The 12,119-nt window shown below is 38.5% G+C and overlaps 2 protein-coding genes across 7 annotated transcripts in view; one reads left to right on the top strand and one right to left on the bottom strand.

Moving 5' to 3' along the window:
- Positions 1-10,500, top strand: part of dnajc24 (DnaJ (Hsp40) homolog, subfamily C, member 24) — a 65,105-nt gene extending 54,605 nt beyond the window's left edge. For 3 of the 4 annotated variants that reach the window (XM_073049852.1, XM_073049853.1, XM_073049854.1), the window contains exons 4-5: positions 695-763; positions 1,863-2,500. In XM_073049852.1, the coding sequence (XP_072905953.1) occupies positions 695-763; positions 1,863-1,996 (203 nt within the window). In that variant the 3' untranslated portion in view covers positions 1,997-2,500. Of the gene's footprint in view, positions 1-694; positions 764-1,862; positions 2,501-8,059 lie in introns of those variants that run through there. The other variant, XR_012099403.1, reaches the window with a different exon arrangement.
- immp1l (inner mitochondrial membrane peptidase subunit 1) overlaps positions 4,874-12,119 on the bottom strand; it is a 119,549-nt gene continuing 112,303 nt past the window's right edge. For all 3 annotated transcript variants that reach the window (XM_073049849.1, XM_073049850.1, XM_073049851.1), the window contains 2 exons: positions 7,324-7,434; positions 4,874-5,062 (listed from right to left, as the gene is read on the bottom strand). In XM_073049849.1, coding sequence (XP_072905950.1) covers positions 5,000-5,062; positions 7,324-7,434 — 174 coding nt within the window. In that variant the 3' untranslated portion in view covers positions 4,874-4,999. The remainder of the gene's footprint in view (positions 5,063-7,323; positions 7,435-12,119) is intronic.

Below are 12,119 nucleotides of genomic sequence, written 5' to 3'. Positions count from 1 at the left end.
GAGGCATGGTCGTGGCAGGCAGAGTCAAGGTATCCCCGAGAGTGAGGGAAGTCCTTATGTCTGATTGATTTATGTGCCTGGCCAAATTGGAAAGGTTGGGTACAGGCTGAATCATGGTGATGGGGTCCAGGCCCTAGTGTGGTCCGAGAGCAAGGAATAACCTGATGTTTGGACCTTTTAAGTACCAGGCCAGATTGCAAAGGTCAAGGTGTCAGGATCAGAGGCAAGGGAAGGGCTGGTCCGTGCCATTTACTCAGCCCTACGTTGAACTTTAGTACTGGCCTGGCTTCTCGTCTGTGGTTTTGCAACATTTTCTTGGCATTGTAATGAACTTTGGCTGTTGCCTGCTCCAACTGCAGTGATGCCTGACTTTGTATCTTTTGTAAAACTCCAGTTCTGAATGCTATTTGCTTACTTTTATTGTTTTAATGATTTGTTTTTTTCCTCTCTCTCTCTGCTTTGGGTGTTTGACAGTCTTTCATTAATGGGTTCTTTTGAGGTTTCTTTGTGGCTGCCTGTAGGGAGATGAATCTCAAGGTTGTACATACTTTGAATTTGGTTTGCAGCATGCAACCAGTGCGAGAAATAAAATTTAAAAACATGTCAAACTGAACGGAAATCAATCACTTTGAATTGTTAGAATCAAACTTGCAGCATTTGTGCATGATCAACTATGTTCCTTGTTATCTTTCAGAGGTGGCCCTAACACAGAGGTGGCCAGTTGATGCTCAAGTTCCTTTGGAAGACATGGATTGGATTGAAGGTAAAGATTAATATCAGGGCTGGCTTGGTTCAGTTGGTTGCACAGTTATTCCTCAGCAGGGTTCAGTAGGCTGAAGGGTGGGAGAAGAGGGAATGGACAAAAATGTGTAGGGTTGGGGGAAACTGAAAAGAACTATAGGATTGATTGGTGGAGGTTGCAGCAATAGGAGGGACCAAAGATCATTATGAATGGGATTTAAGATGATGGCATTAGCATTTTAGACATGATCTTCTTTTCATTTTCCTCAGCAAATTGACATTTATTTCTCTCAGCTTACGCGTTCAAATGGAAGTTAGAATTTATAGAAAGTAGGAAGATTGACTGCCAGCAAAAGGAGATTTGTAATAGCACAACTTAAATTTTACAGTGACACGGGAAATTTCCAGAACAGAGGCAGCACTTGGGCAGAGATCAAAGTACATGATCCCCTGGGTGTGCTGGTCTCCTCCAAAAATCCAAAGACGTACTGGGTGCTAGGTTAACTGGTCATTGTAAATTGTCCCATGATTAGGCTAGAAATAAAGCGGGGTTGCTGGGGTGGAGTGACTGGAAGGGCCTATTCTGCACTGTATTTCTAAATAAATAAATGGTAGTACTGGCTAAGGAGTTAATTTTGGTAATAACCACACTAAGGTTGTGAATATAGATTCTAAAGTCTCAGTAAAGATTGTGCGGGTTAAACAAAGTACTACAATTCAGATGAACTCCTAAGACAAACACCTTTTTAAGAATATAATTCAGATTTTCAATATAACTTGCCCTCTCCCCTTCAGATCTACAACTTGAAAGATATCACCAGTTCTCGTCTACTGACCCTGAACTGAATCACTACGTCCTTAACCATGCTTTCAAGCCTGAGGCCCTGAGTTCTGGCATCCCAAAACCTCTGTACCTCCACAGCTCCTTTCTCTTCCTTCAAACTGCTTTTAAAACCTCCTCCATTAACCAAGCCTTTGAACATATTATTTAATCCCCTCCAGCTTGGAACATTTTATTACATTTAAGACATTGAAATAGTACAGGGGCTATTAATTGTTTTAAGAAATGATACATATTAATGTACTTCATGAATGATTATTATGAATATTTTCTTTTTAAGCTGACCAAAGCTACACCTACAGTTGCCGATGTGGTGGTGAATATATTCTTCCTGTAGAAGAGGCAGAAGAAAACTTGTTTCTCATCTGTTGCAATACCTGTTCCCTCAGCATCGAGATCTTGAACAGAAGTTGAAATCTTTCAATTACACTTTTCTTTTTAATTAATTATTTGGAAGATAATTAGGTCACATTGTTTTCAGTAGCCATAGAAGAATGGGAACTTGGAATGCAAACTGTGGGTAAATGAACTACTCAGCTGCCTAGTCCAGTCACGTTTTAAATGGTTCATTCAGTCAAATCAAAAACAGATTGCAAGATTCAATACAACAGCAGCTTAATAAAGCCAAATTGGTCAATATGTAGTTTCATGGCAAGTATGGGACTTGCCCTGCCAAACAGAATTATTGGAGCAGCCATTTATGTTCAGTGTTTTTAATTTATGGAGAACAAACAACATGAACTCATCTTGCAAAGGAGGATCAGAAGGAGTTGAAAAGGGCTTGAGGCTCCTGTAGGCACGAGTATTTCTGCCTGCGTCATCCACTCCTCTTCTCATCAACTCCAAGGTCAAGACCAGAATGCTGAAATTGTGTTTAACTATAGAATTTAATATTAATTAAAATGTGGGTTATTTTTATTTGTTTGTCTTATTCCTTTCAAAATATTCACGTTTTATTAATATAGGTTTAAGCAGCATGCTTTCCAAAAAGAAAATCTCAAATCAAATGAAAACTCACGGTAGAGCTTCCTGGTTGGAAAGTTTTTGGATGTTCAAGCCAGGTCCTAATTACCATTGAACAGGTGGATTAAAACAATCAAGTTTTGTTTCAGCATTATTCATAAATTATTGAACTGAAGATTGGATCGATCTGGTTTCAATGTGATGTGTTCATGAGGTGACACTCATTGCTGCCTTTCCCCTCACTGTGTTTCTTTGTTTTCTCTTGTGACCACCTGGAGTATGACACTGTTGTTGGCTCAGTCTAAATCTAGCTCACAGTGTGTCCATCTAAAGCTCCTTTGGCATCAATTGATTTACCCTCATCCACATGATTAGAGTAAAATTCACTGCAACTGTGTGAGACTATCTTGACAATTGGTTTAAAAGGAGGAACTAAGAAAATACAAATGTTTAAATATTTTATTGAAAAGCAACAAGATTTGGCAAAATACCAATACAAAGTATGGTCGTTTCTAACTAGTATAAACAAAAGAACCATCCAAAGCCATGTCTATATCTTGTCTACCAGACTAATCCATGTGCAATCCTACATCAGGTTGACTCTGCCATAGCACTTCTCTCGAATATTTGTACATCAGCTTCCAGCTGAGCAGTACTGCATGAATGATTTGCAGCGTTCCACTACAAATTCTTTTAGCGACTGAGTATATTGCTGTTTCTAGTTGGAGCTTCATCCATAACATTTTCAGGAATCTATCATGAGAGTTAATCCAGCATTTGTTCTGCAAGATTGCTTCAGCTGGCAGCAGCACTGTTAAAGGAAGCAATTGTACCAGGAAATGAAGTGAAGTCAGGGCCAGAGCTAATTCATAGCAGTCCACTAATTTAGGAATGGATTGAAGTAGCCCACTTGACTCAGCTGTTTTCTCTGTATGATCTCTTCTTCTACAGTTAGGCTTTGAAAAGTGAATGTTCCACTTACAAGATAACATTATGTTGCTGAATTGTGACATTTTTAGTACGCCATTTCTAATATAAAAGATGAAGGGTCTTCAATCTAAAGTAACAGCAGTTTCCCTTTCCACTGATCCTACCTGACCTGAGTTTTTTTTCCAGCATTTTCTGCTATTTTAGATTTCCAACATCTCCAGATGTTATTTAATTTTCATTCTGTAGCAGATTTAGTAGTTTATAAATAAATAAATTGAATTTTAAAAAATAATATATATGTTGCCAGGCATAAAAATGAGAAAAAAAAGAACCAAACTGATGAAAAGGTTTCAGAAGTATAAGGGAATACTCTACTATAGCAAGGAATGTACACTGGAAGCAAGAAACAATTAAGGCATTTCACACAGTCGATCATCACACTATATGTAATTGACTATTCCTAACAGCCATTGTTTTCAGAATGCTGCTGTCTTAAAAAGCAGGAGCACTTTTAATGTGACCATAAAGTTCAGATGTCACTAAGCCAGAAGCCCACAAGCTTGGACCAATTATACAAAGAACATAAACTCAAATTGCTCCCCTGCTGTGAATTTGAGTCCAGTTTAAAAAATGAATTCAGGAAATAAACTTAACAGGATGCCTGAAGACCTCGAAATTTAATTTTTAAAAATCCAGTTCCTTAGAGCCATTTTTGCTTGCCTTGTACTGATCTGACATGTATCAGGCTTGACATCAGTAGAACTAGTTTTTCAGCTGTGCTTTTCAAAGGATAAATAACTTACTGCACACCTGTTATTTTCACCGTTGCCCTTGAAATGTGGGGAAGAGATGAGACATACAAAAACTCTTCCAGGTACCAACATTGGACACTTGAGCTCTGTCCTGAAGTTATTAATGAAATGTGAAAATCCATGATTTAAAAAAAATGTTTTTTAGGTTTTAGTTCTGGTTCTGACAGTCAATAAAAGACAGCATAAGTGTAATCCACATACATATTGGCTCATCTGCAAGACCCTACATCTCCTTTGATGAATTAATTTCACTTCTGAACATTAAATGTATTTGGAACTGTATACAATAGATCACATCAACATGTTATATGTATGGGTGGTTCATGAAAGAAATAGGAAAACAAGGTAAATTATACAAACAGCAAACTTTCTACCATCTATCCTAACTGTCTATACTTGGCATCATAATTGATCCAACAAACAAAACCTTGCTCCAGCAGTAATTGATGTTGTTCACTATTCTCACTTCTGTTCACTGTTCCACTAGATTTGAGAACCTTGCTGTGTGTGTGACTTCATTTTTCTTCCAATTCTTATTTCTCCTCTTCTGTAAACTAACATTGTAAACATTTCAAAGTATAGCACCTTGTTTAAAAAAATAACTTTATTCATCCACAAATCATTTGTGAAGTCGATGCAAAACATCTCGGGTTGAGTTGCATTTAAAATAGAAATACATGACTTGGAACTAGTCCGTTGCAGTATGCTTCCTTTATCGGTTGGAAGTTTGATTGGGACTTTTTCGCAGGAAACCAAACTCATGTGGAGGCCAAATCTATAAAACACAATCTATATTAGTATAATGACACACTGTATATTATTATTCATCAGTTTAGTATTGCTCCTTCACGATTACCTACACTCAGTGTGCTACTTTGTTTGTGATACCTATACACTTGCTCATTAATCAGCCAATCATGTGGCAGCAACTCAATGCATGAGAGCATGTAGATATGGTCAATAGGTTCAGTTGTTGTTCAGACCAAACATCATAATAGGGAAGAAACGTGATCTAAGTGACTTTGACTGGACTGATGGTTGGTACCAAATGAAGTGGTTTGAGTATCTCCAGAAACTGCCGATCTCCTGGGATTTTCATGCACAACAGTCTCTAGAGTTTACAGAGAATGGTGCAAAAAACTAAAAACATCCAATAAGCAACAGTTTGGTGAGCAAAAACGCCTTTTTAATGGGACAAGTCAGAGGAGAATGCCCAGACTGGTTCAAGCTGTCAGGAAGGTGACAGTAACTCAAATAACCACGTATTACAACAGAGGTGTGCAGAAGAGCATCTCTGAATGCTCAGAAGGCATTTGATAAGGTCCCACATAGGAGATTGGTGGGTAAAATCAAAGCTCATGGCATTGGGGGGAAGACATTGACATGGATAGAAAACTGGTTGGCAGATAGAAAGCAAAGGGTAGCGGTGAATGGGAGTTTCTCGGAATGGCAGGTGGTGACTAGTGGGGTGCCACAGGGCTCGGTATTGGGACCACAGCTGTTTACGATTTACGTCAATGATTTAGATGAAGGCATTGAGAATAACATCAGCAAGTTTGCTGATGATACTAAGCTGGGTGGCAGTGTGACATGTGATGAGGATGTTAGGAGAATTCAGGGTGACTTGGATAGGCTGGGTGAGTGGGCAGATACTTGGCAGATGACATTTAATGTGAATAAGTGTGAGGTTATCCACTTTGGGAGTAAGAACAGGAAGGCAGATTATTATCTGAACGGTGTAAAGTTTGGTAAGGGAGAAATACAAAGAGATCTAGGAGTCCTTGTTCATCAGTCACTGAAGGTGAATGAGCAAGTGCAGCAGGCAGTGAAGAAGGCTAATGGAATGTTGGCCTTTATTACAAAGGGAATTGAGTACAAGAGCAAGGAAATCCTCTTGCATTTGTACAGGGCCCTGGTGAGACCACACCTGGAGTATTGTGTACAGTTTTGGTCTCCGGGGTCAAGGAAGGACATCCTGGCTGTAGAGGAAGTGCAGCATAGATTCACAAGGTTAATTCCTGGGATGTCTGGACTGTTTTACGCAGAGAGGTTAGAGAGACTGGGCTTGTACACGCTGGAATTAAGGAGATTGAGAGGGGATCTGATTGAAACATATAAGATTATTAAGGGATTGGACAAGATAGAGGCAGGAAATATGTTCCAGATGCTGGGAGAGTCCAGTACCAGAGGGCATGGTTTGAGAATAAGGGGTAGGTCATTTAGGACAGAGTTAAGGAAAAACTTCTTCTCCCAGAGAGTTGTGGGGGTCTGGAATGCACCGCCTCGGAAGGCAGTGGAGGCCAATCCTCTGGATGCTTTCAAGAAGGAACTAGATAGGTATCTTATGGATAGGGGAGTCAAGGGATATGGGGACAAGGCAGGAACCGGGTATTGATAGTAGATGATCAGCCATGATCTCAAAATGGTGCAGGCTCGAAGGGCCGAATGGTCTACTTCTGCACCTATTGTCTATTGAATGCACAGCACATCGAACCTTGAAGCAGATGAGCTACAGCAACAGAAGACCCCACCGGGTTCCATTCCTGTACTTAATATAAGTGTCCACAGAGTGGGACAAAACAACAGTTATACGGCTTGGAAAATAAGCCCTTCAGCCCAAACTGTAAATGTTGATCAAGATGTGTGTCCAAGCAAGTTCTATATGCTTGCATCTGGCTCAAAACACTCTTAACCTTTCTATTCACATACCTGTCGAAATCTCTTTTAAACATTGTCGCTGCAGTTGGCTTGAAGCTTCCTCTGGTAGCTTGCTTCACTCAGTGCCAACAAAAAAAAAATACCCCTCAGATTTTTAAGATCTATTCCCTCTCACCTTATGCATTTATGTCCTCTAGTTTTAGACTATTCTAGCCTTGGAAAAAGACTGTGACCGTGCAGCTTATCTACGACTCTCATGATTTCATATACCTTTATCAGGTAACTCTTCAGCCTCCTATGCTTCAAGGAAATATGAACATTATGATTATACAAACTACTCTAAGTCAAGTAATACGCCTTCCAACAGTTATTTTTTACCTTTAAACACACTCGTCCCTTAATCAATGCATAAGGAATTGGTCCATAATTCCTGGAGTCGGTGGAATTCTGCAAATTGTCACCTTCTAACCAAACATGACCTCTTGGCACCTAAAGGAAATATATAACATACTTTTGAGGGTTTAAGATGCTCAAATTTATTGAGAAACAAACATCCTGCAATAAATAGAAGTCCTGCTCACTTTTAATTAATATTACAACACCTTTAACAATAAATTGATTGTAAAGCTGTGTGGTGTAAGGTGTATTCTCTAGCAGAGATAGTTCCAGCATGTCCAAATTAACTGCACACATTAGTGATGACTGGACCAGTACCCCAACCTGTAAAATAATAGCTTCTCTTGCTGATAAAACAGGTCTATCTGATGAATCTGTTGTTAAATGTGTCAGGGAGGTTAATCTGAACACCATTTAATTCTCAGCGAGCTTCTGCCCTGTTTTAAATGAGCGTATAACCTTTCAGGTTAGTCCGAATGAAGGTGTTTCATTTGCAGGCCATTCAGTTATGAAATATCGACTAACTTGTTATCAGTCATTACTCTTCTACATCTAGAGAAGGTTTAGCACTGAAGTGTTTTGTTCATAAAATGCTGAAGTGTCTTAAAATATGACAAGGGGCAAAATGTGTAGGCGAGAGCATGCTGGTCTACTGATGTGACTTGATTTCCACTGCCTGAGTTATAACATATACTCTTTGTTGTTTTTGTTTAATCAGGTTGAACTTAGGAAAGACAAATCAGGTCAAGTCTAATAAAGACAGAAAAAGCTTGAAATTTTCAGCATGTCAAGCAGCATCTATGAAAGAAATACAGTTAATATTTAAGGTCAATAACAATCAGCCCTCTTCTGTAATTATAGATCACACAATTAGAAAAGTTTCACTTTTAATATTCTGAATATGATTTGTATTGTTTTGCCAACTATTGTCACTGTTATGCTCAGACCATCTGAAATGACCTAATTAAATTTTAAAATATATTGTGGAATTGACTGGGTAGATAGGGAAATCTTTTCTACTGTTTGAGGAGTCTTAACAACCGGGCTGTAGCCAATAATAAGAGACACTTATTCACTCTCAAAGACTACAACTCAGTATTATTTATTTAATTTTGTATTACTTGCATGATTTGGCTTTCTTTGCACATTGATCTTTGTTAGTTATAATTTTTCATGAGCTCCATTGCACTTCTTTACTTTCCTGTATATACCTGCAAGAAAACGAATATCACAGTGGTATCTGGTGATACTATCTTTGATAATAAATTTACTTTGAACTTTGAACATCAGAATCGATGATAGGAAAAAAATCTACATACAATGTGGTAAAAGTTTTGATCAATTTGTAAATGATAGAAGTTAGAGTCATAGAACACCACAGCACAGGAACAGGCCCTTTTGCCCATCTAGTCTGTCCCAAACTATTAATCTGCCTAGTCCCATCAACCTGCACCCAGACCATAGCCCTCCATACCCTTCCTATCCATGTACCTATCCAAATCTTTCTTAAATGCTGCAATCAAACTCACATCTACCACCTCTGCTGGCAGTTCATTCCACACTCTCACCACCCTCTGAGTGAAGAAGTTCTGCCTCATGTCCCACTTAAATATATCACCTTTCACCCTTAACCATGACCTCTAGTTCTAGTCCTGCTCAACCTCAGTGGAAAAGCCTGATTGCATTTATCCACTTATTCCCCTCATTATTTTGTATATCTCTATCAAATCTCCCTCTATCTTCCACATTCTAGGGAATGAAGTCCTAATCTTTTCTACCTTTCAAGATAACTCAGGTCCTCAAGTCCTGGCAACATCCTTCTAAATTTTGTCTGCACTCTTTCAATCTTATTGGTATCTTTCCAAAGGGTATGTGAGAAGAACTGGACGCAATACTCCAAATTAGGCATCACCAATATCTTAGACAATTTCAAATTGACATCTCAATTGTACTCAAAATATTGATCTATAAAGGTAAATGTGCCAAAAACTGTGATGCCACTTTAAAACAATTATGAATCTATTTCCAGATTCCTCTGTTCTACCGCAGCACTCTTCAGTGCCCTGTCATTCACTGTAGGCAACAATTTTAACACCTCACATTTGTCTGCATTACATTCCATCTTCCATTTTTCAGTGCATTGTTCCAACTGGTCCAGATCCTGCTGCAAGCTTTGATATCCTTTCCCCCTGTCCACTATGCCCCCACTGTTATCTGCAAATTTGCTGATCCCATTTAGTACATTATCACCTAGATGACAAACAACAATGGACCCAGTACCAATCCCCATGGCACTCCACCAGTCAGAGAGGCAACAATTTACTACTATTCTGACTTCTCCCACGAAGCCAACATCTAGTCTAATTTACCACCTCATCCTGAAAACCATGACATTAATTAATTTTAAATTTAACACTTTTTAAAACTATAAGTATTAAAAGGCACGTATCTCACTCAGACAACAGAAAGGTTTACCACTATTCCTTTGTTTCCCTTATTTGGAACACAGGCCTATGATATATCCAAAAGCATCAGCAGGGATTTAAAAAAAAATAGAAAAGTAATTTCTATCCCTTGGACAGAGACTTTGCAGTTTTTATTTCTGCAGAGCAACTTACAGGCAATCAATTAACTCAATCCATAGCTACACCCAACACTTGTTTCATGTGGTGAGTTCTGCTTTTCCACCCATCCGAGATATTTATCAGGAGCGCTGCATATGCAGGGCCCTTAGCATTGTCAAGGATCCCTCCCGACCATCACACAGTCTCTTTTACCCTGTACCATCAGACAGGGGGTACTGTGACATTAGGCCAAGGACAGTTATGATGGAAAATAGCTTCTTCCCCCAGGCTGTAAGACTACTGAACTCCCTGCCACCACCCAGGTCTCATCACGTATGAAGCGCCAGTGGCGTTATACTGTTTATTTTTTAACTCGTAAATGTACCTTATGCTACATGTCAATCTTCTGGAATATATTTTATTATTTGTTAATTTATTTGTAGTAATAGTAACTTATGTGTTGTGTGTGAGTTATATGAACTGTGTTGTACATCTTGTTTTCTTTGGCGGTATACATAAATACAGTTGAATGGCAATAAACTTGAATGTGAACTTTTATATTCAGAAAATGTAATAAAATCAGCAGCCAAATAAATGTGATTGCTTTCTGCTGATAGAATTCTCCACTGAGAGCCTGGAATGAGATATTACTTCCAGGAAGCATAAATCCAAACACAGAGAGTATCTATTAGTATTAGTGATTTGAGATATAGCCAAATTATTGGGAACGGAAATCTTTATACTCGACTCTTGAGGTACCATGACAATTACAGTATGAAGCTTACACACCTATACATTACAGCACTGTTCAAAGTTCAGTAATTATTGAAAAAGCAAAACCTTATATTTATCATGCAATACATCCTGTAAATATCATATTTGAAAAATAAGTGATCAAGTTACAATGATTTAAAAATCAAGATTAATTGTAAAGATAGTAAACAACACATTAGAGAATTTTCACACAAGTTTATGGGCGTTCCTAAATCTAAGCTAAAATCCAGCCAATTGGTAAACAAATATTTAGAAAAATAACTAAACTTGTTTAATCCTCAACATGTTTAAATCAAAAGGGAAAATGTATTGAGCTTGAAATAACAGTCAAAATGCGACAGGGAATTTTAACAGTAATTAAATGAAAATATCATGCCTCAGGTGATGCAGTGCTTTGACAGGCTGTGTCCTGGCCTGTGTGAACTGATTTCTCAGTTATAGACAATCCCATTTTCACCTGTGATGGCTGGTTGAGATACCAAACAAAAGTTAACCCACAGCATTTTTGCTTGGCAGTTGATTCAAAGTATTGCTCCAGGTCGCTTGAATGTCTTGTCAGCCAAAGAACTGCCTGTCAAAGCAAGAACTTTGGCAAGAGGGAATTTGAAAACGATCACAGAAAAAAATATCTTCTGAGTTTCTAAACCTACATTGAGATCTACTGTAAAAAGGATATGATTGGGTAAACACAAGATTCTGCAGATGCTGGAAATCCACACACACAAAATGCTGGAGGAACTCAACAGGTCAGGCAGCATCTACAGAAAGGAATAAACAATCAATGTTTCAGCTGAGACCCTTTGTCGGAACTTCTTGGCAGAGGATCTTGTCCCAAAACATCGACTCTATTCCACTCCATTGATGCTCCCTGACCTGACCTGCTGAGTTTCTCCAGCATTTTAAGCATGATTGTGTAACGTTTAAATAAATTTTCCAAATGCTCATGATGTCTTTTTGGAAATTTATTAAGAGCCACATGAAAAGAACAGATAGCAACTTCATAAGTTCCTGTAAAAGTACACCACTATTATTGCCAAAAATACCATTCAACCTTTTAATGTTTTAAGAATGCAAAATTTGAAAAATTTTAAAATGTTAAAAATAGGTCTCAATGAGACATTTTATAATCAGAACTCAACTTTTGTTTGAGAACCATGGACTGAATAAGACAAAAGAGTGAACTATAAGGCAAAGGAGCAGAGTCTGCTCTGCCATTCAATCATGTGCTGATCCAATTCTTCCAGTCATCCCCACTCCCCTGCCTCCCCATACCCTTTGATGCCCTGGCTAATCAAGAACCTATCTATCTCTGCCTTAAATGCACCCAATGACTTGGCCACCACAGCCACTTGTGGCAACGAATTCCACAGATTTACCACCCTCTGACTAAGGTAATTTATCCGCATCTCTGTTCTAAATGGACGTCCTTCAATCCTGAAG

Source organism: Hemitrygon akajei, chromosome 6 (genome assembly GCF_048418815.1).
Source record: "Hemitrygon akajei chromosome 6, sHemAka1.3, whole genome shotgun sequence".
In the NCBI taxonomy this organism is placed as follows: domain Eukaryota; kingdom Metazoa; phylum Chordata; class Chondrichthyes; order Myliobatiformes; family Dasyatidae; genus Hemitrygon; species Hemitrygon akajei.
The sequence above is the reverse complement of the archived record's forward strand: the minus strand, read 5'-3'. Positions and strand labels throughout refer to the sequence as shown.